The sequence below is a fragment of the Ostrinia nubilalis genome, chromosome Z (genome assembly GCF_963855985.1).
Source record: "Ostrinia nubilalis chromosome Z, ilOstNubi1.1, whole genome shotgun sequence".
Classification (NCBI taxonomy): Eukaryota; Metazoa; Arthropoda; class Insecta; order Lepidoptera; family Crambidae; genus Ostrinia; species Ostrinia nubilalis.
In genome coordinates, this window is record NC_087119.1 from 15,827,828 (window position 1) to 15,854,717 (window position 26,890).

At 35.7% G+C, this 26,890-nt stretch overlaps 1 protein-coding gene across 2 annotated transcripts in view; it reads right to left on the reverse strand.

Moving 5' to 3' along the window:
• Nucleotides 1-26,890, reverse strand: part of LOC135086586 (circadian locomoter output cycles protein kaput-like) — a 77,203-nt gene that overhangs the window by 3,015 nt on the left and 47,298 nt on the right. Inside the window, exons 6-10 of one of the 2 annotated variants that reach the window (XM_063981338.1) lie at nt 26,343-26,574; nt 16,436-16,689; nt 12,014-12,833; nt 11,855-11,931; nt 8,211-11,626 (exon numbers count right to left, since the gene is read on the reverse strand). In XM_063981338.1, coding sequence (XP_063837408.1) covers nt 11,555-11,626; nt 11,855-11,931; nt 12,014-12,833; nt 16,436-16,689; nt 26,343-26,574 — 1,455 coding nt within the window. In that variant the 3' untranslated portion in view covers nt 8,211-11,554. Of the gene's footprint in view, nt 1-8,210; nt 11,627-11,854; nt 11,932-12,013; nt 12,834-16,435; nt 16,690-26,342; nt 26,575-26,890 lie in introns of those variants that run through there. The other variant, XM_063981339.1, reaches the window with a different exon arrangement.

Consider the following 26,890-nt stretch of genomic DNA (forward strand, 5'->3'; position numbering starts at 1 on the left):
TAAAAAGTAAGTAGTCGTGCATTTTCTTTGTTTCAGTATTGAATTTAATTTATAACAGTATGAATCAAATGATTCAAGTATTTATAAAATAGGACCCTTATATTACTCACAAAAAGTCAAAGTGCAAAACCGTAGATTATTTAAATTAAAGCTTATTATTTTAAGAAACAACTCCCCTAAACCTAATTTTCAAAGTATTAATCCTCATAACACTTCTATTTCAAAAAAATACTATCAGATTTCCGTTTGCTGCAGTATTATTTTATTAATTAGGTACTTATTTAATTGCTTTGAAATATACAAAGACACAATAGCCTAGGTTATCTAACAAAGGCCTCATCGGATCCTATTGCAATATAAAATCAATGAAGGAAGTATCTCAATTGGAAAAGGTAGATCTAAATTGACTGGTGGGATGTAATCGATGGCGATTGCTTGTTGTCCTCATTATTGTGCAACAATTTGGTTGGGATTGGCCACTTTAGATGATTTGTTTAACTATCAGAGGGCACACTTGTCAAGCAACAAGATCCTAAAACTTGCTTAAAGTAGGTACTCGAAGATGATCACGGCTCTATAAAGAAATGATTAAGTGGAATCAACAAGTGTCCCGATTAGGGTTGCCAGGTCCAAAATCACAAAAGCCGGACTTTGTGCTTCATTTGGCCGGACATTTTACCCTAAAACCCGGACATGTGACGGGGGGGGGGGGGGGGATGTGCAATTAGTGTCAGTTCATGAGTGAGTACTATCATCATCGGTTACTATCCAACATCCTGATGCGTGCGCTTCAAATTATGATTCTGTGGCTCGACTTTCGCCTGGCGCGCAACCAAATAAAAAGCCTAACAAAAGCCGGACAGGCCGGACAAGGCAATATTTGGCCGGACAAGTCCCTAAAAAGCCAAACATGTCCGGCTAAAGCCGGACGCCTGGCATCCCTAGTCCCGATAAGCACTTGGATTATTATTTATTCCTTTATGCTGTTGCATCTTAGTAAACCAGTGTTAAAACAATCGGAATGATGAACCCTTTATTAGGATGTTAACTCTTCAATGAAAACTTATTGATTGGACAAAGGCCGAAATGCAAATGGACGGCGCATATTTGGCCAACGTCATTGAAAATGTGGCTTTGAAATGTAATATTCCATATAAAAGTCGCAAAATTGAAGGTCATTTGCGACATCTATTTTAAAATATGTTTTCTAATAAAACAATAAACGAATTTTTAATAGTTTTAGACCTTTAATTAGAAATTCGGGTGCAGTTAAGGAAGATCATCACGATACCTAGTAGGTTTATGTACAAGTATGTATGTAGGTTCCTATGATGACGCACTATGTTTGATGCAACAAGTGCGACATAACTTTCTGGATGGGCTAACGACAAATGAAAGTACTTAATAAAGAAAACTCTCGATGACAAAGAAATCGATACTGGAAAATTTTCAGTCTGAATTGGAAAATGGCTAATTATTTGCATATGTTATGTTTTATCACTTTGAAACATGTTTAATGTAAGTACTAGTTGATTGTGAACCCCTAAGTGCTTACCTCTTGCATTGATGAGGAGATGCTTGGAGGCTTTGTCTGTGATGAAAAGATAGCACTGAGCTCGTGTTATCACTGCCCGCTAGAACTGCGACTGATAAACTGCGAGCTAGCCCTCCTACGTCAATCGCGGCGCCGGTTCAACAGACTGCTCTACTAGTTGCAATGTGCGCTGTAAATCACACTCACACATAGCAATTATAGGTTACCTATTAAATTTTAAGCAAAGCCTCGTCCTCACTAATACATTATCCTTAGATTTTGTTTCCTGTCCCATTCACATAAATTAAATAGTACGAGTACTAAAACTTTGTTGAAGCTTTTCGTTAAACATATCGCTATTTTCATTATTTTATTTTTATTACCACTACTTTTCGTATGTTAAAAGTATGAAATTGCCGTTGTGTATACGTAGATAATTTACTAAAATTAACTTTTCCATACACAATCATTTTTGCGATTTTTAAGGAACCATAACTCTTCGTTTTATGAAATTTGGTGGGTAAATTGAGAAAATATAATACCCAATACAACTAGGTACGACAATAAGCTATAGGATATGTACCTATAATAAAAAATATTAGAAAATTGATAACTACCTGTAAAAAAACATATTTTTATAACGAAAACAGACACCATTTAAGTAGGACGAGCTGTTTTTGAAGATTTTTCTAATATATTAATGTTGTTTTTTCTTATGCAAAAAAAATAATAAAAACAAGTAAGTATTAACTTTTGAACATAGCTAATTTTGTATCAAAGGAATTTTAAACAAATTAATATTGAAGAAAAATCGGCAATTTCATATTTTAACCTGTATTATTTGATAAAAAGACAAAAACGACTCTATATTTGCAACTTTCTTGTATGTATGACCTTGAAAACTTTTTTAAAGATTACTGCGGTGTTTCCGGACGGATACGACCTGCAAGCTTTCAAGAGGAGAGCGTATCTTTATCTTAAAGGCCGGCAACGCACCTGTAACGCCCCTGGGTCTGCGGGTGTCTATGGGCGACGGTAATCACTTACCATCAGGTGATCCGTCTGATCGTTTGCCTCCTATCACTTAAAAAAAAAAAAAAAAAACACCGGTCGACAAAAAAATTTTTTTTTTTTGCGCATGGATTTTACTTATTATATTCTGATTATATAAGCAAATTTATATAAAAAATTGCGATTACAAATCGAAAATATTTGCTTTTTAAGAAGTTATAACGATTTGAATTTTCCATCTTCATAGTAGAATGTCTCTAAAGATGCACGTCCCATTCTCATTGGGATATATTTATAGATAATTATGGGGGCTTATTCGCAAGAACAAGGGGCACATGTTCATCAAAATATAGTGGGATTTGAGAAACGACGTTACCAAGGCCAGTATACTGAAAGCATGATAGGGTTAGATTTTTATGAGAAAAATCTTCTATGGAACATGACAGAAAATTAGAACTTTTCATTTTTAATAAATATTTGGACTCTATTTTAAATTTTCTCTTGTGAGAATGAATCTTAAATGGATGTTTGGTATGTTTTAATAAATAGAAAGAATGAAAGAAAGAAAGAAAAAAAAAAATTTGGCAACAAATTGAATCATCTCTATGTTCATGTTTCATACATTCATTGATATGAATTTTTCTATTTTTTACACATAAAAGCAAATTCAGAACATTTTTTTGTTGTTATTATTATTTCTAGGTTACAAAGCAATAAAAATAAGCTATGCATAACCCCTGCGCAAAAATGCTGTAGACAGTTGTTATTTAGATGAATGAATGTAAATAATCGTTATATTTTGATACTGACTCAGCATAAAGGAAGCGTATGAATGAATTACGTCCCGTCTGCCCCAATTCCAAACTCCTTCGTCTCGGTTAATGTAGGTTAAGGTCGTGGAATGCTGACCTGCCTCAAACCATTGTTTGTTAGACGTCATTGAGTCCCGAATAAACCAACTAAGTAAAGTGTTAGTAATAGGTGCATATTAGATAAGATAACCCATGATTGTTTCGTGTGCAGTGTAGTTGCACCCGAATGTTGACCTCGCTATCGATCTGTGCACTTATCATGCGCGATGACCTTTGTGCGTGAAATGCAGTGGGCTGTATCGATTCCCGTCGAACCCTGGATTTGCCGCAGTACCTGGTTCTAGAATGTTCCAGGCGCGTGGGTAGGCAAAGGTGGCTACAAGGATTTTTGTATTGATTTACACCTACATACAAATGGAAGATTCACGAAGGTATCTTTATCTGAGGACATGCGCATTTTTCTAGAGCTACAAGACTTTTAGTTTTTTACAGTAGACGTATTTGAAATATTTATCTATTTTCTAAATTGGTAATTATTGCCGATGCTGCCTATCTAACTACATGTCCTAATGCCTTATTTAGTAGCAGACATGATAATTATCGTACCAAGGTATTTCTAAGGAATTAATGTCTTTTTGTCTGTAGGAAAAACATACACAAGTAATAATAAAATCATGAAATTATTTATAGTTTCAAACAACTTAGGATTTTTCATGTCTTTGGCACTTTTATGATTTGGTATACTAGTACCTAATAACACTAATAATATCATTTAGCAGACTGCAATCAAACGCCCTTTGAGCTCAGAACTTTCTTCCCCTAAATTCAGCAAACTGCGAAAAAAACTTTGGGTTATATTTTTTGTATAATCTCTCAGTTAATTGAAATAATAATTTCGTTTCTCATATTATAACTGGCTCTTTTTTACGCGGAAGAAATGCTTTGCGCACCGACTCCACTGCCGGGGGACAGGGTGGTGTGTGGAACTCTCGGCGCCCTAAAAAGGGTAACTCGTGCTCTATCCTGAAAAAAGAGGGAAAGAGGAGTTTACCCACTGAAACTTTATCTTGAAAAAGAGGGGTACATACCCACTGAGACCTCCGCGGCGTTCCGTTATCGCCCGAGTGGGATGTCGCCAAAATTCGTACGTTTTGCACCAGTCCAACACGATACACGCTGAGTCTTGTACTTAGGCTAGTTTTAGTGTCACGCGGACCTTTCGGTGCAGACCCGCTCCGCACAGCCGATTTGTATGAACTGCTAGGGAGCGAGCGGTTCCTCCGGACCGCATTACTCTAAAACGCTCTGACAGTCCGCGTGACACTAAAACCAGCCGTAGATCCTTGCTACACAGGAGTTGCGGTGGTGGAAAAGAGAACCGGGGATTAGTCCCGTATAGTCCCCCACAAAGGTTCACTGCGATCATGAATCCTCATTTGCTAAATACTAGTTTGAGCTCATTTGGTTGATTCTATCAATGAATATAATTTTATACTACCTACTCAACATGTAATCGTACGTATGCACACCTATGGTTACGTAGAATACCTTTACCTACCTTTAGCAGAGGGGACGATAGATTTGGGGCTCGCTTGGCTCGTCATTTTTCCTCTTACAGTGGAACGACTGAAGGTCGCATATCGCATGCTCTCCGCAACCCTCAGAGTTACAAAGTAAGACTCTATAACCCTAGGGTGGAGTACTGTTAATGATTTGAACATGGGAACGTCAAAACGTCTTTTTAATCACATCGCATGTTCGACAAATACCATGCAAATCTGGCTCATAAAACGAGACGAGCACGTAAACAGCATTGCTTATACTCCTTAAAAAGTATAACCCCATGGCCATGGTAAACCTGCTATAGTGACGAAGACGATGGTCTCATAGAGCTCCTCTATGGTCATAATATAGAGCCTAGAAAACAAGAACGCACGAAAGAGACTTATTTTTAGAAATATAAAAACTTTTTCGAGACCAAACATTTGGTTACTTTTTCTAAAAATATTATACCTAATATCCTATTCCTACCCATTTCTATTCCTCATAAGATAATTCTATACTCTCTACTAATATTCTAAAAGTAAAAGTTTGTGAGGTCTGGATGGATGAATTAATGTTTGTTAACTTTTACATGCAAAAACTACTGAACGGATTTTGATGAAATTGTATAGTATTATTGTTCAACGGTACATTATATTAACAATGACATTACTAAATTGAATAATTTACCAAAAACGCTAAGTGTCAAGTAAGACACGGGCAAAAAGCTAGTGACCAATACAAGTAAGAAACATTATTAAAACCTTATTTATTATTAACCTTTTTTCTACGCAGTCTGAAAATAAGGAAAACATTCACAAATAAAACATTGTTTTGTTGCACAATCATAGCTTTATTATCTAATATAATATTACGAATGTTAACCCATAATCTTAGAGTTTTATGAAAGTAATTTCGTCAGGTATCTTGAAGATCAGAAGGCGGAGAATAGTTTCGAAATAGTAAAGGTTTTCAAAAAATATTGCCATTTCACAAATATGATAGTAGATAGTAGAGTAGATACTAAAGTTTTACAATTGAAAAATTCATAAATTGTTTCGATACATCATTGATTACAGTCATGCATACTTTTTTATTATGAATGCTTTTGGTTTATTTCAGAATTTTGATACAAATGTTTAGACATTGTCTTCCATGCTAAATTATTCATGAACATATTGTGAGTAACTGATTATAATACCCAATGTAGTTTTTTTTTGTTTTCTTCGTTAACTCTTTTAAATTTACTCCGATCTCAATAATGAATGGTATTCTCATCAAGAACCCGTTGTCTCTGTGCACACTTATAGAAATAACAAAAGATATTTTACGATAAAATTCATCAAGAATTTAGACAAGACATGGCAGTAATATTAATTATTTCTGAATGAACTAAAACAATGGACATAATTGTATCATTAACAAAGTAAAACAAAGAATCTCTACGGTATAAAACTAATTAGTATTTTGTTTTTGAGTAACATATATAAATCTAAATTCACGAAGTGATCGGGATATTTGTCATTGTACGTGTTATTTATTGTATTAATTTTATTTAACCATCACATTCATAAAGATTATTAAAAAATTTAATTGAACTTTAAAATTTTCTTTAATACTACTTGTTAGAACTATTTTTGATTAGCTAATAGCAAAAAATCTGATCCCGTTTTTAAACTGACATAGACAAAAGTAACAATAAACTCAAGTTTATTTTTGCATGAATTTACCATAAAATATACTCTCTCAACATGGCGTACTGATATGACTTGACTCGGAAACAATACTACTCTGACAATACCTAATAACTTTAAAATAGGGACGAAATATACAGAAATGGCCGATGTAAGAAAAAAAATACGTAAATTTCTTTCGGTTCCTTTAATATTTTCTAAGATTCCAACGTCAAAGTACCTACAACCACAGAAGATAAAATACTGTGGTATAGCCTGACCAGGAACATAAAAACCCTCGCCATGTTGCGGACAACTAATGGTACTAATTTCTTTTAATGGCAACAGTAACTGAAAACTTCATTGGCATGTCACCTTGCATGTCAGTCTATTGCTGTCAAAGTGTAAACAAACTTTATTTTAAATGTGCGCAATTGATTTTGTAAATTAAATTGCTAAAATCTTTTTATAGTCGTGAAAGAAAAGTGGTTCACAATGTGTTAAAGTATTTGTCGAAGAGAAATACTAAGGGTTCGGACAATATTTTCATTGAATAATGTTTCCGACAAAGGTTGTCAGATTGACTGACATGTTTATCGTATAGTACAGTCCACTATGAAAATTAGCTGTGGTTTGTTTCAACTACCAATTTTAAAATTTTTTGTCACTTTCTAAGTGTTGAATTTTATGGAATTGGGAAAGAAGTACCGAGTTTGAAGCGTTCATGAGCAGACATTGCAGTTGAATATTCAAGTTCTGAATTTGATTATTGATGAATAATAAAATAAATCCTACTAGCTCGATTGATGGTTTCATTTAATTTATTTAAACCAGGTTACCTATAATAATATTTTTTCGTTAATTTATGAAAATATCAAATTAGCCCGTGATCCTGAATCCTGATACATAAAGTTAGCCTATTAATTTAACACAGGTACGACTGTACTCAGTGTTGCACTATCAAATGCAATTGACGCGCCTCTATGCCAGGGTAGGGATATTCCGATACTAATAAATACGAGTAGGTACTCGATACTTTTGATTCGATACCAAGTATTTATTGTATCGAATCAATTTTGCGATGCATAATCGGTATCGAAACAAAAATACTTGGTATCGAATCGAATCAGCAAAACAACCGAAAACAATAAAAAAAACCGAGAATGCATTATACAGAACTGAGAGAGCAAAAACAGTTAGCTAATCAGCTTTAATCGGTTACCGAGTTACCGGTATTCGTCGCGTGGCGGCGTGAGTGACGCGTTGTCTCGCGCTGGGCCAGCCGAATTCGTCCGACTTCAGCCGAGCCCGAGCCGAAAGCGAGAGAAGGAGACACCCGCACCCGCCCGCAAATCATCTCGCCATTCCGCCATTGTGAAAGTGTTAAGTGATTGTTTACAAGTAATTTATAATAAATAAATAGTTGTTTTCTTCTCAATTTTGTTTAAATTATTGTCCTTCAACGTTCATTGATAGCACCCTCAAAATAATAAAACAAAATAAAAGTTCCAAAAAGTATCGATATCAGTAACTATCGATACTTTAGGAGTACTTATTTAAGTAGTATCGAAAAAAGATTTGAGTATTATCGAAATGAGTAGGTATCGATACTTAGGTGGTATCGGAACATCCCTATGCCAGGGTTTTTATGTTCCTGGTCAGGCTATACAACTCTACATTCGAAAAGTCATTTATTTTAAAGAAACCGTAAGAAATAAAGTGATAATTTCTCTTGCTCCACCCCGTATTACGTAAGATAATAATTATTCAAACTATAACTGTGCAGGCATGTTTATGATATATGCTGGACATAGGTCGAGATCAGGTTATTTTTCTACATAGTAAAGTTCCTCCTATGCTGAATCATGGAATAGGGTAAATGACATCACTGTACTGCCAGAATGCCGTATTTTAAAAGTACTTACTAACAAAAAATAACTAAGTAAGGGAGAGTCCGGTAATTTGGACCAGTTTTTTTCAATCCCATTTTACGCATAGTTTTCTTTTGTTTTTGCTAATGTCCATGGTATATACTAAAAGATAAATTATTCAACTTACTATTTCATAGGTATTAATCAACATGATTGTTGTATATTTAGCACAAATCAACAAAATGCGAGTTCAGAGCATCGGTCCAATTTAGCCAACCGGTTCGATAATTTGTACCACGGGGTTGCTAAATTGGATTTCAATAAATTTCAAGCCTATAAAAAAACTATGGCAAAATATTATACGATATATTCTTAACAAATTAGGTAACGAAAAGGAACAGTAGTTAATAACATAGACAATTGATATTGTTTTACACGTTATCACAATTTTGAGTACAAGTTTTGTAATTCCAATTATCGTAACGCACACTTGTACCTAATCTACTTTGCCAGTCTTTTGCTTTAATTTATTGTTAGTCAAACATAACTATGATATTATAACTTCAAAATATGATTCACTAAACATTTTTCAAAATCCTTTGGTAAAATTTTCATACAACTTGATGTGGTACAATTTAACCGACTAGGTGATAGTGCATTTAAAAAATCGGTAAAAAATATAGCTTATAAATACCGAAAAATGTTTCAAATAATTGTAATCCACACTAATTTACGCTTCTAATTAATAAATTAGAAACACTGTGTGATTTAATTTAACAAAATTACAAACTAAACATGCATTCTCAAAAGTTACTTGAAAACAATGAAAAAAATCTTTTCAAAATAAAACACACGTGATAATTGTCACGGCAAAAACCATATGGCCGATATTCAATGAATTTAGTTGTGTATCGCTCAGTGTTGCAGTTACAGACATTCAATAAATACTTTACGAAATATGAGGGTGGTACAATTTACCCGGCGGTACAATATACCGAACTCTCCCCTATACTCCGTTTTGATCGCTCTTAAAATAAAGTCAGTGGACTAGTGGTGACATGTACCCTATTGATAAACAAATTATAGGGAATTTCGGTATTCAATTGAAGATTAACTTACACGAAATGATTACGAAAATAATTAAACAATTGTTCCAACATCACACCAATCACCTAGCTAAGCAGAGCTTGTACTATGGTGACTAGATAGTGGATACATACACTTAAACAGCTGAAAATAAATACCAAACTCCGGGTACAAATACTCGTGGTCATCACACATTTGTCCCCAGCAGGATTCAAACCCGCCACTGGTGTCGGGTGTTCACGAACCACCAAGCGGGCCGTGGATAACTTAAATAACTATCAATGGCAAATAAAGCTAAATCGTTACTAAAAATGGCATCAGAATCGATGTAATCATGAATACAATGTATTCTAGAGAGAAGGGAGTATGTATAAGTAGAACTACAGTACGATTATTGGCTCAAAAATCTTTGAAAGTGCCAAGGTTATTATACAAAATGCTGAATTTTAAAACTAAGTAAAAATACTTAAAATATATTTAACATATAAAAACCCAAGTGCTAAAAATACTCAGTCTTACGAGATACACGATTAAAGAAATTCTAAAAAAATTAACTTCAAAACCTTGAGCTCGATTCTCGCACTATGAAATACTCAAATTATCAAGATACAGGTATAAGGGTCCAAAAATCTATTCTAACTTGACACATATAAAGAAATGTATGTTATTCAGATATAACCAACAGCTCTCAATACATTCATAAATCAATCAAAGGTAATGGTTCAAGCATCTAATCAATCAATAGTGATGCGTTGATGGAGCTACACTATCTTTAAGGCTGATGAATATGCCTTGACTATGTGAGAACTTAGAACTACATTACCTTACCCTTTTGCAGACCATCCTTTAAATACATAATTATTTAATATACACCAATATACGCTATAATATACCTAAAGATACAGAATAGATAACCACTGCAAGTAATATTTACTTGCAATGCTTGTATAGAGAATAACTTATGTATAAATTACATAAATAAGTGTTGAATTTTGATTCTACTCTGACCAGATCTACTAAAGATGTTACAATTTTGTGTCAAAGAGAGTTTGTACTGTGACTTTTTTGTACTGAAATGAATTCACCAACAAAGTAGGTGTTAATGGTACATAGTAGATAGATGATTTCTTTGGCATAAAAAGTTACGTCAATAATTTGTTAGCTTAAGTTAGGTATACATTTAATATACTGGACACATATCAACTCTACTAAGAAGTTGTCCCTAATTAAATAACAATTGATATTGATACATTTATCATTGTCACCTTAAATTACTAAGTTGATTAACATACATCGTTATGTAAAAACTTATATTTAAGATTCTGTATGTCTCGAACGTAAAATGTAAGATGCTCTTCCTTGGTAGTATGTACAGTGAAAAGTAAAAATAATTATACACATAGAAAACATCAACTAATTAATAATTAACATCAACAGGTTTTCGTTTGATAACTTAGTCAACCCACTCTCCGATTGTGACAAGTTTATTTGTCGCGACATTATGGTTAAAATGTGTAGATATTAGTTAAAGAAAGGGTTCAAAATTAAAACTTAACACATCAAAAACATTAAGAAACATACATGGCATACAAACTCTCGCATGCTGAGCTAGATTAGGTACTAATGTTGTTTGCTGAGGTGTTATTCAAACACTGTTAAAATAAGTGAAGTTAGTTATAGAGCTTTAAAATTGACATCTAGTTCAGCCAACGCCGATCAATCATACAAAATCAGCAACAACAAAAAGTTGTACTAAAATGCCAATATCATGATAGTACCTACCTACTTACAATTCTAACATTTATACAGTTCCACTACTGAAACCCAATAAAACAAGTTACATTGTTCGGTCTACACTAAACATGGATAAGTATTAATAAGTAAAACTGGTTCTGTACCGAAAGATTACATTTAACATTTTAAAGAGATCCATTGAAAAATGACACGACGTATCTAAAGAGATTATACGATTAAACGTGCCAATAAAATTCGAACCGTTTTATACTCGTATATTTCTAAAATGATTTAAGTGTCCGTCTTGTCGTTGCCAGAGCCTTCTTCGATTTCGTGAAGAATCTCTTCTACTTCTTGAGAAACCTGTAAACAAGTAACTCTTAACTCGCGCTACGAACTAAAAACGGGATGAATTGCTTCACGTTACTTTTAACCTCCACAAAAAAGAGAAATGTAATTGCAATAGCTTTGCAATTCGCTGTGCAAGTCAAACACTGCATTATTATTCGCTTCAGCGCAAAAGTACTTAATTAAAACAATATTATAATGATTAAATAATGAGTAGTAAGTAAATAGGACTAGAATTCTTACCAGTAAATCAGGAAATGTTGGATCAATGTTCTGCTCCAACGAATTAATCACCGTCTCGATTTGAGGATACGCAATCACTGGAAATAAAAGAAAATGTTAACAACCACAGCACTGACATAACAATACCATTACAATAGCATTACTTCAAAGTATACTTACGAGCTTCATCGAGCAACGAGTCCAACAACGGAGCATCAACGGGAGCGTCCTCATCTTTCTGCACCTCAATGTACCTCCTCTTTGGCTGTGTGTGAGCGTAGGGAGCATCCAGATCTGTGTACTCCCTCGGGCGCTTGTTCCCGGCGACGAGGGGCGCCGGCCCCTGCAGGAGCACGCAGCGATCGATCACCGACGTCTGGAAGGCGGGGTTGTTAGGACGCACAAAGAGCCGATACTTGAACGTATGCCCTCCCGGCTCGTTGGTGGCAGTCTGCACCGACAAAGTAGCCGTCGACGTGAAGTTGTGAGCCCTCATATCCGCCAATGACATCGCGTTGTTGTGCAGAGCGGAGAGCGGCAGGAGTTTATTCAAATCGTGCATCGTCACGGTGGACTCCGAGTGACGGCGCGTGTAAACGTCGTTGAAATTCGGCAATTTAGGCTCTTTCGGAGGAGTAAAAACCACTTGCGGTGCCGGTTCGGGGTTCATTTGTGGCGTGTGGGACGCTGATGGGTTGCGGTAAGTCATGACTTGATTAGACGCGGACGCCGAGTCGCCGCTGTCCAGTTCTTTGAGCTTCAGAGAGTTGCTCTCGCTAGGGAAGGTCTTGATGACACTGTAAATCTTTTCTATGGCACTGACGATCCTCTCCTTCTTTGGCGGGATGATGGCGAGACGAGCTGAAGCGGGCACGGAGCGGTCGGGCGACTCACCGCGGAGGTCTTCCTCCGATTGAGGTGACGGCAAGTTGGTCACCAAGTGCAAAATCACCTTTTCCAGTTGTCGTGGATCTTCTACTGACAGACTTTGGTCACTGCCCTGAAAAGTGATGAAACAAATGATGTACCAATGGAAAAAGACATCACACTTAAATGGAGGAATAACTTGATATCAGAAAATATGAACTCGTTTTCACAAAGGACACGCAAAATTTTGCAGCGCGTCTTGTACGCATGATCATAAAATGTCGCTCATGATGCTATTCAACAAAAAACATTTTTTTACTAAAAATATAATGAAGAAATACGTCCATCTCTATATAGCAAATTAAAAAAATAACAATACATTTTTATCACAATACGATCCCTACTTTTTCATCCTTATTTAAACTCAAAGAAAGCAGCTAACATTGGAGCAATGGCAAGTTAGCGACTCTTTTAAAACTTCGAAATCAATTATTTACTAGGAACAATATTAAATAAGTCTCTCGATTCTCATAGCCTTTTTTCCGAGATATTTTCATAAGCGATCAATACACTTTAGGGCGGAAAATTTTCTTAGGGCGGCATGAAATTTCAAGGGATTTTTCCACTATAAAGAATTATTATTTTATCGTGACTGACTGACTATATTATCGTGTTTCGCCTTCACTTAGCTAAAAATAATTAAATTAATAATTTTAGATTAATCACAAAAAGTATATTTAACTCTATCAATATAATAATAAATAATTTTATATTTTATCTATACTCAAACACCGGCTCTGTAAAAACAAAAGCAACCGCCTCACTCACCGGAAAATTTTATAGCGCGCACCGAATCACAAAGGATGAAAATTCAAAATGTCGCTAAAGGACATCACGCCGAAAATATTGATACATGGCCGAACGACAGGACAGATTGATACTCACAAAACAAATCACAAATCTCGCCGACGTCTGCAGCAATTTTGCACTAACACTCAAACTTTCAGATACTATTTAACAGAAAATCTAGCTCCCACCGATACCTGTCTGGCTGGACACGGGTGTGTCGGGACGAAATCAATATTGAAACTTGAAAGGGGGAAAACAAAATAAGCCCATCTATGCCAGTCGTAATTCAATGCATACTGCATGTTGGTGCAACACGCACTTAATTGCTGTGTGATGCGAATCTAACAGAGGTCTCTGTCATTTGCTCTCAGGTGTATTTATGGAGTGCCAAAGCCTTGAAAATCAGCGACCTCTGTTTGATAGCCCCCGCACTTCGATGGAACCCGGTTCCAAACGTGTTAACATAACGTAACGTTGATCCGACTCATGGATAGATGGCATTTCGAGACACCAGACAGTTTTCGCGCGCCTATATACTACATACTTACTTGTATGTATGTAGCAAAGGAAAATGACCTACAGTCCACCTCTAGGGATACAGCACTTACTATAGAAGTATACGTATAAAGTCGAAGCACGTAGTAGGTAATAGAAAGCTACACAGTTCCTACCTAAGTATCAAAAGAAACAGTTAATTTGAATCAGAACAGTTGTTCTGTGACGGATTGTGAATTTATAGGATTTAAAGTACCTACTTAATTTGGAGGTATCAGACTATGTCAGGATTCGATTAAGTTTTGAAACCCCCAATGTTTGTATAATGGGTGAAAAACGCGACTAAACTGTCCACTTGTCCAGACGTCGTAAAACTTTTTAAGATTTCCTTTAGATTTTCTTCAGAATCAGGCTTTTCAATTTTCTAATGAAACTTGTTATGTTAATGTTTATAAATGCTCATTAATAAGTATTATAATTTGTTATTATTATATAAAAATGCAACAAAAAAGTTGAATAGCTACCAGTAGTCCAGTCAATGAATGCCTTAACGACGGTGTAGAGAGAAATCCGTGGAACACAATTTCTGACCTCGGGACTTTATTTAGCCTAGTTAGGTGGTGAACATAGCAAAAGTCCCCGCCCTTAGCCCTTGAGCCGGCGGGGAGAGGGGGGTTTAAAGGTACCACTTTTCGGTTTTTCGCTTAATCCTCGGAAACTATGCGTCCTAGTGACATGACTACTATGAACCAAAAAAAGCTTATTCAATTTGCTACAGGTGAGACCGTCAAGTTTTTATATATCTTGTATAGTTTTTGCGGCATCTGCTCTCGAAGGTCTGTAAAATTGGAAATTTTATTGTTGTCTTACATGTTCCTTTCAGGAGAAAATCGACTAAATCAACATTGAGCAAACACTATAGACATGCGGGAGCATGTTAAGCCTAGTTCCAGGGAGGGGACTGCACCGTACGTATATTTAGACGAACCAATTAGAGCCACTTTTGACTCCTCATCATTCAAAATCTGCTGTGCATTAACACTTCAAATTTGGCTCATGTATTGAGACTTGCAAGATATACATCAGCTTCAAATTTCATAAATATACCTCAAACGGTTATTTAGGTATTGACGTTCAAAAATCGATATTTAGAGCACTAAAATCTATCTATCACATGTGAAATGTTAAAATTTACTGGTTTTTTATTTGTTCCAATGTATTTACATAACTACCTTTCTGGATGCCAAATTTGAGCCTTCGAGGTCATCTGGAAGTGGTTAGAATTTGGTCTATAGGTCAGACATGTAGATTTTTGGACGTCAATATCTAAAGAACCGTTTGAGGCATATTTATAAAATTTGAAACTGATGTATATCTTGCAAGTCTCAACACATGAACCAAATTTGAAGTGTTAATGCACAGTAGTTTTTGAGTGACGAGGAGTCAAAAGTGGCTCAAAGTGGTTCGTCTAAATATACGCACGGTGCAGTCCCCTCCCTGGAACTAGGCTTAACATGCTCCCGCATGTCTAGAATGATTGCTTAATGTTGATTTAGTCGATTTTCTCCTGATGGAAACATGTAAGACAAAAATAAAATTTCCAATATTACAGACCTTCTAGAGCAGATGCCGCGAAAACTATACAATTTATAGAAAAACTTGTCTATCTCACCTATAGCAAATTGAATATGCTTTTTTTGGTTCAAAGTAGTCATGTCACTAGGACGCATAGTTTCCGAGGATTAAGCGAAAAACTGAAAAGTGGCATCTTTAAACCCCCCTCTCCCCGCCGGCTCAAGGGCTAAGGGCGGGGACTTTTGCTATGTTCACCTCCTAACTAGTCTAAATAAAGTCCTGAAGTCAGAAATTGTGTTCTACAGTTTTCCATCTATAATGCTTTATTGACTGGACTACAGTGAAATAAAAAAAATTGTTCATGTTGTCATAATAAATTGAAATTTTGTTTTTCATTGTTTTTATTTTACTAAAATCCGTTCCCCTCCTACTAAATTAAATATTTTGTGTTAGAAGTAGGTTCACCACAAAAATCCAGCGGGGATCGAACCGGTGTTCCTCGGTTTTTGATTCGGTAGTCCGACATCGATGCGCCGTTGCGCTATGACGCCTTGAAACTTGCATATTCTAATTCAAATGTTCTCTAATGATCTAGATTTGATGGTTTGGAACAGGCAACAAGCGCCTAAACATTAGGGTATTTTGTAATTTAGTTGTAATTGGTGTTATTTTGTCACAAAAATCTGAAGTCTGATATGCTATTGAATATAATGTATGTTCCACCGGAACCGACCGAAAAATATAGTAGGTACTTATGCGATATAACAAATTTACATAATACGAGATAAATGCTGTCTTAACAAGTTTTATACTTACATCCTTAGTTTCCTCCTCCGCCGGCGGCTCCTCGTTGTTATTGACCATCAGCATAAACTTCTTCTTCATCATTTTGATCAAATGTTTTCCCTCATGTTCGTCGACGACTGTGTTGGTGCACACAAAGCTAGTGACGGCCCTCGAATGTGCGGGGTCTACTTCCAGACGGCCCCTGGTCTTCATGTATATGAACTGGCCGTTCTTGGTCATCAAACGGTAGCACGATTCGCCAACCAGACGGTGTTGGTCGTACACTGCAAGTAAAACATCAATGTTAAAATACGATTTTGATCAATACTTCAAATAACACTACAAAGCTGGTAAAGTTACAAGTCAATGATCGATCGTTTTATATACATATATATATTTTGGCATAATATTTGAAGTTCAGACGACAAAGGAACAGTAGCTGTACCCGAAACTTCGTCTTACGCGTGAAACAAAAGGTATAGGGAGTTGTGCCCATTAGCTAACTTAAAACAATCTAGCAATCAACGTAATAGCTACTTATGAGTGTGGTATATTTTTCATTATAATATAATTAATTTTAACCTTTACGTTCCTTATAATAATACTCAAGTCAGAACAGATTCAAAGGGTAATTATTGAAATTCAACCAATTTAGGCTGATTCCTATAGCTATGCTGTAAAGTAAAGACATCACTATTTGCATTTCTGAACTGTCATTGTCTATGATTGTATTGTCTATGCCTGTATCGCATTTCGGAAGCCATTAAAACCACAAGTTGTATTTTCTAAAATCAAGTTTTATTTACACATCCCAATGTGCCATGGTGTCAGAAGTAAAACTAAAGTATTCAAGTTAAACAACAAAAAGTGATAAAGTTGAAAAATGGCCACGAACGACGCAGTATCTGGAATAAAGCCACCACCTAACCTGCAAATTGACTCGGACAAACCAACATGTTGGAAAAACTGGTTACAGCAATTTGAATGGTATTCCACAGCTATTCAATTGGAGAAAAAGCCAGCCAAGGTCCAAGCTGCAACATTTATGGCTGTAATAGGTCCAGACGCGATCGAAATTTACAACAGTTTCAATCTCAGCGACGCAGACAAAAATAACCTGCAAACCATCATAAATAAGTTTGTTGAGTATTTTGCTCCAAAAAGCAACATATCTTTCGAGAGATACATATTTTTCAAGATCGAACAAAACGAAGATGAACATTTCAATGAGTTTTTGACCAGAATAAAGACCCAAGCAAGAAAATGTGAATTCGACAATTTGCTCGACGAAATGCTGAAAGACAAGATAGTATTTGGAATCAGATCTAATCAAGTAAGAGAGAAATTGTTGACAGAAGACAAATTAGACTTGACAAAGGCGATAACTATCTGCAAAACCAGTGAACAAGCTTCAAAACAATTGGACGAGTTCGAAAATAAAAACAAAATAGATAAAGTATCCGTGGTGAAAAATACGACACACTACAAAAGAGAACAAAACAAGAATTTTGACTGTAAAAGATGTGGTACAAACCATAAACGCAGAGAATGTCCAGCTTTTAACAAACCATGTAATAAATGCAAGAAAAATGGTCACTTCGCAAATATGTGCAAATCAAAAAAGAAATATGATGATAAAAAGAATAAAAACAGAGTGAATACAGCAGCAACAGAAGAAAGCTCAAATTCAGAAGACGAAGTATTCATATCAGTGTTATGTAGCGGAGAAAAAAAAGACTGGTCTGAAATTATACAAGTTGGTAATGTAAAATTCACTGTAAAATTAGACACCGGAGCAGAATGCAATGTATTGCCGAAACACCTAATGGAAAAAACTGAAGCAAGTTTAAAAGCAAGTAAGACAAAAAATTTGATAAGCTATACAAATGACAAAATGGCTGTTTTAGGTGAAGCAGAGCTACTATGCAAAATAAAAAATGAAGAAACCAATATAACATTCAAAGTAGTTGAGGAGAGGGTTACACCGATTCTGGGACTCGAAACCTGCAACAAATTAAGACTCATTGCTCGAGTAAAGTCACTGAAAGAGAGCACCAAAGACATATTTAACGGCCTAGGATGCTATAAGAACTACGAATATGATATAGACTTAATCGAAAATCCAAAGTTTGAAATAAAACCATCTAGAAGAATACCACATGCAATAAGAAAAGAAGTCAAGCATGAACTAGATAGAATGGTAAAGATGGATGTAATAAAACCAGAGACTGAGCCAACTCCTGCAGTGAGCCCAATGGTAGTGGTAAGGCAGAAGGACAAAATTAGAATATGTATTGACCCTTCTGATGTGAATAAAAATATTCTCCGACGTCATTACCCACTCACAACGATAGAAGAAATATCAGCAGACATAAAAGGCTCAAAGTATTTTGCATTACTTGACTGTACCAAAGGGTTCTGGCAGATTAGGTTAACAGAGAGGACACAAAAGATACTTACATTTGCTACGCCTTGGGGAAGATACTCTTTCAAAAGACTTCCCTTCGGGGTCTCATCAGCACCTGAAATTTTCCAAGAAATACTCAGTAATTTGCTCTGTAAGTTTCAAAATGTGAGAGTAGCAATCGACGATATCTTTATTTATGCCAAAAGTAAGGATGAATTACACAAAACTGTCAGAGAAGTCATCGATGTTTTGAATAAATCAGGTTTCAAACTTAACAAAAATAAGTGCATTATGGAGGCACAAAGAATAAAATTTTTGGGACATATAGTGTCAGCCAATGGACTTGAAGCTGATCCAGAAAAGGTTGAGGCCATACAAGCAATGAAAACACCCAAAAATAAAACAGAATTACAAAGATTATTGGGGATGATCACTTACCTAAACAAATTTATTCCCAACATGTCAGACCTTACTAGTCCACTACGAGACCTGTTACACAAAGATGCAAGTTTCACATGGGACATTCACCATGAACAAGCACTTAATAAAATTAAAAAAGTACTTCAGAGTTCCCCAGTACTTAGACTGTATGATGTAAACAAACCCGTAACTTTAACTGTGGATGCAAGTTCCAAAAATCTTGGAGCTGCACTACTTCAAGAAGGTCAACCAATAGCCTATGGAGCAAGAGCTTTGACTAAATCTGAGCAGAATTACCCACAAATTGAGAAAGAGGCACTCGCTATACTTTTTGGTTGTAAGAAGTTTCATGAATATGTTTATGGCAAAGAACTGACAGTGGAATCAGACCACAAGCCACTTGAAACAATCTTCAAGAAAAACATACAATCAGCTCCAGCTAGATTGCAACGCATAATGTTTAATCTTACACCGTACTCACCAAAAGTCATATTCAAAAAGGGCACAGAAATACCCTTAGCTGACTTTCTTAGTCGAGATTGCGACGCATCTAACCTGAAATATGAACAAGAAGAAGACTTAAAAGTTGCTGTTATACTACCTATGTCATTAGATGCCAAAGAAGAATTAATTGTTGCAACAAAAGAAGATACACACCTACAATTACTTTTGAAGACAATAATACAAGGATTTCCAGAAAATGTCAACAACCTTCCAACAGAATTACAACATTATTTTAATTTTAAAGAAGAACTAAGTTATTACAAAGGGATAATCTTCAAAGGTGATAAAATTGTAGTACCAAAATCACAAATACCTAAAATGTTAAAGAGTATTCATCAAGGACATCTAGGAATACAAAGCTGCTTAAGAAGAGCCCGACAATTTCTATACTGGAAAGGACAATATGCAGACATTGTAAAACTGGTAAAAGGTTGCTCTGTATGTGAACAAACACAAAGAGATAATGTTAAAGATATAGTGCTAGTGAAAAAGATTCCTACACTTCCTTGGCAAATTGTTGCATCAGATCTATTCGAATTTAAAGGTAAAACCTACCTAGTAATATGTGACAGCTACTCTGGGTTTCTAGATTTTCAACACCTGAAAAGTCAGTCATCATATGAAGTAATTGAACAACTTAAAAAATGGTTTGCCGTCCATGGTGTACCAGAAGAGCTACAAACTGATAATGGAACTCAATACATGTCCACTGAATTCAGAACATTCCAAAAACAGTGGCGATTCAACCATGTCACGTCTAGTCCACATCACCATCAAGGCAACGGACTTGCAGAAAAAGCAGTTCAAACAGCAAAGAATATTCTGAGAAAATGCAGTATTGACAGTTCAGATATACAACTGGCTCTACTGAACTGGAGAAATACCCCAAGAAATGAGACATTAGGTTCACCCAACCAACGCATTTTCAGTAGAATCACCAGATCTCCAATACCTACTATTGACAAAAACTTAAAGCCCAAATTAATACAAGGAGTCACAGCTGAACTACAAAGATTGAGAGAGAAACAAAGTAACTACAGTAACAAACATACTAAAACACCAGAAAAATTGGAAGTCAACGATAAAGTCAGACACAGAGTTGCTCATCGACATTGGGAAGGAGCAAAAGTGATAGAAAAACCTCATGATTTACCAAGGTCAGTAATCATTCAAACAGATCAGGGACAGATCTTTCGAAGAAACTTCAGCCACCTGCATAAGACTCAAGCAGACATAACCAGCAAGAGAGTGGTAGTACCTGAAACTATATCCTACCCAGATGAACCAGCAGCACGACAGGTTCCAGTACAAAATCAGCCACCTGCAGTTCCTGAGTCACTCCCAGCATCAACACACTCAACACCAAGTACTTCCAATTGTGTGCAGAAGTCAAACCTGACTCCTCCACCACCAGCACCGGCACCCCGCGTTTCAAGATTTGGTAGAGTAATTAAACCAGTCAAAAGACCTGATTTTGAATAATACTTAATATGTGTAATAGTTTGCTATAATGTATTTCAAATTATGTTATACTTACCTACCATTCATGACATAGTTACCTTAACTCTTAACTGTAAAATAACTTGTTCAGCTAATCCTAAGATACTAAATTAATACTATTGTCTTTATGATAAATTAGAGCCTATTTTAAGTACTTGATACTGTAGTTGGATTTTGTTAACATGTCAAGCATTGAATACAATCTTGCTATGATATTATGTTCATAAGTATTACAGTGATTACCTGTATTATGTGTATACATGTACTAGGCATTTAATAATCTTTAAATAACTAACTAGATCTTAGTATAATCATAAATATGTTGTGCTGTATTAAATTGTGCCTAATCTTGAGTCATAGTCAACATGTAAGCAGTAAGTAAAGTAGGTACAACATGATGTTTTCTGTTTATTTACAAAGAAAGGGAGATGTAAAGTAAAGACATCACTATTTGCATTTCTGAACTGTCATTGTCTATGATTGTATTGTCTATGCCTGTATCGCATTTCGGAAGCCATTAAAACCACAAGTTGTATTTTCTAAAATCAAGTTTTATTTACACATCCCAATGTGCCATATGCCTTGACAGTTGACATAGAGTAGAGGTTTAAGGGTAATTCCATAATTATAGGCCTGATGCCCGTTTTTACCATCAATCCCGAATTTTTAAATGACCCTTATGAAAACAAAATGCCTGTTATGTGTTACCATAGGGGTCACTTAATAATTAGGGATTGATGGTGAAAACGGGCATAACACTCGCTAATATCGGCTTATAATAATTATAGAAATAATAAGGCACCCTAAATAATCAATACTTTCTGACGCCCACAGTACGTAGCTCAGATAGACTATGGGGAAGGTGAATTAGAGGAGAGAGCTGGTCGCACGTGTTAGTTCGGGTAGCTACTCGTACTTCGTTGAAATGTTCATGTGTGGAGTATAATATAACGAATGTAATAAAACTTAATTATCTTCTATTAATCTCTTAGATAAGAATCGAGGTCACAGACTGAGCAAAATTTAAAAAGTTCGCTAACTCTACACGCTTAGCTGAAGACTCAAGTTCAAATGCTGATGACTATCAAGGGACAATTTTTTTAGGATTGGATATAAAATTAATTGGTAGACATAGGTAGTTCGCATTTCCTATTTGCGGTTCTTAATTTCACATTCAGGGATACCGTTTGTTAATAAGTGATTTAGGAATTTGTTAGTGTAATGGCATAGACTTAATTTAGCATTAGAAACCCTATCCAGATCTCGACGCGCATGTGAATGATTAAACATTGTATGACGTGACTTGAAATGCACACTGCACAACTCAATTTGAGCGTCCTCCGCCAACTTTGGGGTTAGACTTGTGTCGCGATTCGTTAGCAATTCCTCTCACATTTTCCAGGACCCAGATGCATCTACTCGTACATACTTAGACTAATAACAAAAAAAATATTAAAAAGACAGGACTGCAATAAGTTATCTTCGTACCTATTCCACTTTGAGCACCCGTTCAAATAGTACCTGCACGAACAGCACCTGGCCTATTCCACTTAGAGCACCTATCGATATTTTGAGCAGGTGCTCTAAGTGGAATTAAATTTATTTTTACGATGTATTCCACTTATAGCACTTGCCCAAAATATTGATAGGTGCTCTAAGTCTAATAGGCCAGGTGCTATTTGGCCGGGTCCTCAAAGTGGAATACGTCAGAATACTCAGTGTTTTCTGTTAATAAAACTTGAAAATATAAGTAAAACCAATAATTAGGTAATTGCGAAAGAATCATATCATCATTATCATGAATATATCTCTACAAATAAAGAAGTTACATGGTCCCAAAGTTGCGCATAACAAATATTTCGCGCCATTTGATCGGTGACTTCATGGGGGTTCCCTACTTGTTTTCGAAAGTTGATGGTTCGATTTTTATTATATCGAACACGTTGTGTCGGTAATTCAGTTGTGCGATATTTTATTCCATCGATGCTTTATTGGTCCGATGTAACGTTTGTGCGAAAAATCCTGTAGCGAAAAACCCTATAGCGATTGCTCATTACTTCGATAAATTTATTCCTTCTATAGTACCTAATGTCGGTTCGAAAAATTATTTTGTAACCTTTTTTTGACATACCTGGCCATTTACACAAAGCCTCAGCCACCGCCTATGTTTGAATTCTATGTAGGTAATATAAATAATTAATTTCTCAGCCATTTCTTGAGGGATTTAAAAAAAACTTTTAGTTTTGGTCTATATTTTAATCCCATTCAGTGAAATATAATGTTATCAACATCGCGAAACTCCTCCATTATGGATTTCCGCAAAGTAACTCCTGAAACTATTAATTACTAGCTGACCCGGCGAACTCTGTTCCGCCTTAAAGGCAATAAATAAGCAAATTTTGGTATTTGCTCACCGTTTAGACCTACCCTGGACTACGACAAACATTTTAAAACCAAAATCAGCTCAATCGGCCCAGCCGTTCTCGAGTTTTAATCAGACTAACGAACATCAATTCATTTTTATTTATATAGATAGATAGATATCGTGGAATAAACTAAATAGTGAGCGAACCACCGGCCCAGTTATAGCCGTCATAGGATGTATGCATCTGTATTAATGTTACATTATCTAGATGAAGACTTTGCTAGACACACGGTCGTAAGTACTCGTCAACTGAATCAGTTGACGGCTTAGAACTATGTTTCGCATGTTGCACAGCAGGAATAAACCTTGATGTCGTTTTAGTGCATTCTTGAGTGCTAGCACACATACGAGTACATGTCAAAGTTTATAGCACAGGCCAAAGATTCATTCGCGTTGCAAACAATCGCCAGGCAAACAGATTCCTTACGCAATAATATAACAAAAGCCTTTGTTTAGGCAATAGATCGCGTCTCGCCAGCTTATGAAGACCTTATGAGTAAGTATGAGTAAACCCAACAAGCCCACTCACACATGTTATGCCTTAGTAATTTAGCTTAAAATGGAAATTTATTGAAAAGTCAATGCAATCTAAAGCTATCAATATGGTGTCAGTTTTTGCACCAGCATGTCTTCGACTAATATCTACGAGACAATACGGCACCGTCGACTATTCTAGAGTTTAACAATAATACAACACACGTATAAACGTTATCTAATGAGGTGAGCAATATCAAATCTTAAACTTAAGAGAGGTTAGACACTTGAGACGTCTAAGTCAACTGATAATTATATCAGTCGACAAATATATCTGTTGTTATGCAGAGCAAATGGAAATGTTGTCAGTTATCTACAGTAATAATATTTTATACCAATGATAGATACGCCAGATGCACAAGTAAACAAGTGGCATCAGCAAACCAATGCATAAATGCACAGATGATATATTATAGTGCCTATTAAAATCTAACGATATGTGTGTAGCCAAGTAAACATTATATGATACTATACATATTTGTCGGATGTCATGATGATGCTCTACAATGGATCGCATCACTCATTCTTTGATGATATTTGCAAAAAAATAAAACATAGTAATTATTGTATAAAACACGTAGACTTTTTAAATCAATAGAAGTACCTATTTGACTTTAGTCTTGTTATAATTTGTCGTACATAAGAACTGTAATTTCATCCTGATATATTTTTGATTTCCATTTTCAAGAGCAATTGAATAGTGTGACAAATATATTATTGTAACATCCATCCCCTATTTTCACCATAATGACATGAAAATTAATGCTGTCAATTAACGCAGTAAAGTGTAAATAATTCGTTCAAACTTTATGCCACCTTGTGTCATGTTAAACCACTGGAAAGATACGGCGGCATGTTATTTTCAATTGTACTAAAATACTGTGTATTTCCCTTTATTGCTTATTTTCTTAACTTTTCCTTCTAGTTTTAAGGTAAAGTTCTGGAAGTTCCTTGATTGCTTGTGATGTTTTGCTTTGATTTAGACACGGCCTATTTGCTTATAATTGAACCGTGACCAGTACTTGAAACCATTTTTATTATGTTTGCACCAATAACTTTCTTGTATTGAAAAACAAATAAAGACAAGCTTGAACTAACGAGAAAATATTTAAAGACAATTTTAGAAGATGGCATAAATAAAGTATTTAATTAAGTATACGATATTGATTTAATAGAGCAGGAACGCATTCATGTAATTTCTTCCCTTTAACGAGATGTAAGTTTTCATAGTGGAGTGAGAATTCATTCGTGATATGAAAAATGTAGGTACATACCTAGACCAGTCGAGCCTCAAAAATTTACAGTTTTCATCAGCTTAATTAAGATCGAGACAATGGTCCGTTATAGTATCGTATGTCTCTAGATCGAGTAATAATAGTAAACGTTTTGATAATGTCTAGAAAAATAACCGAAACTTCATTTTTGCTTCAAATAAAATACAGTAGCTCGAAGTTTCATAACTTGGTAAAAACCTATTTTCATATTTGCATGCCAGCCAAAGATTCTATCCAATGTGAAACATTTGATTCATTTTAATAAACATCTATAATAGATACTTACCACGGCGAGTTTATGCAGAAATTTGCACGAGGAAGAGCTTTTGCGACTTAACACGGGAAGGCATCTGCGTAATATCGAGGTATGTGAAAGGTTGTATCTACTTTGAATACTTCAGAGGACTTTCTGCGCGAAACAGGATTAAACATGTGCCAGTAATATGCAGAAAAGGAATCAAAATAAAAAAAGGTGTTCTCTATCATGCATTGTTGATTCTTTACCTTCAATTTGGTCGATGAAAGCAACTTTTTGAATAAAGATATTTTTATAATCCATATAGGTAGGTATTATCCATATTATAATAATAATATGTCTGCATAGATTTAGATGAAATTTTGGCATTAGAGTTTTAGACCTAGGGATGAGTTTTGTAGAGGACAATTTTTATCCCGGTTTTTTAAATCCGAAGTTTCACGTGGGTAAAACCGCAGCAAAAGATAACCTATATAACAGAGCACGTACTTATGTAGACCTAATACCTGGCACAATATTCTGCGTGCCCTCTCATCGACGTGCTGCGGTCGCCTGGTGTTGCCTCAAACATACCTACATAATGCTAAATCCACCCTTTAAAATGTATGAAAACTTACTTTCTCTGAGTGCAATCACCACCCATCGGACGTCATCGCGATGCATGAAGTTCATGGCGTTGATTCCTTTGACCTCGTGCGTCATGTATCCAGTGACGAGTGAGATGCGCTGTTCCGTCTGAATGATCTGTCCGTCGATGGAGTGCCGTGTGCGGTACTCCATGCGGTGAGCCTCCATGTTACTCTCCTTGATGAAAGACTCTGTCGCCACTCGCACGACACCTACAAACACCTGAGAAAAACAATTAAACTAATGTACTCTTAACTACTTCAGGGATTGCGTGTAGATACAATTTACGTTTCCACAATCACTTAGACGGTCGTGATATGATTGAGATGGCTAGCCATTTGATAATTAAGTAGGTATGTGCCGCAGGATAAAACAATGGGGATAGGTATGGCAAAGAATAATGACGACTTCTAGGTCATACTAAGAGAAAGATGCGGTAAATAGGCAGATTCTCTAAAGGCTTCTGTAATAATATGACATATTTGTCTTATGGGTAATGCACGAGGAACGAGGTCAGTCAATTATGATCGCAACTGAA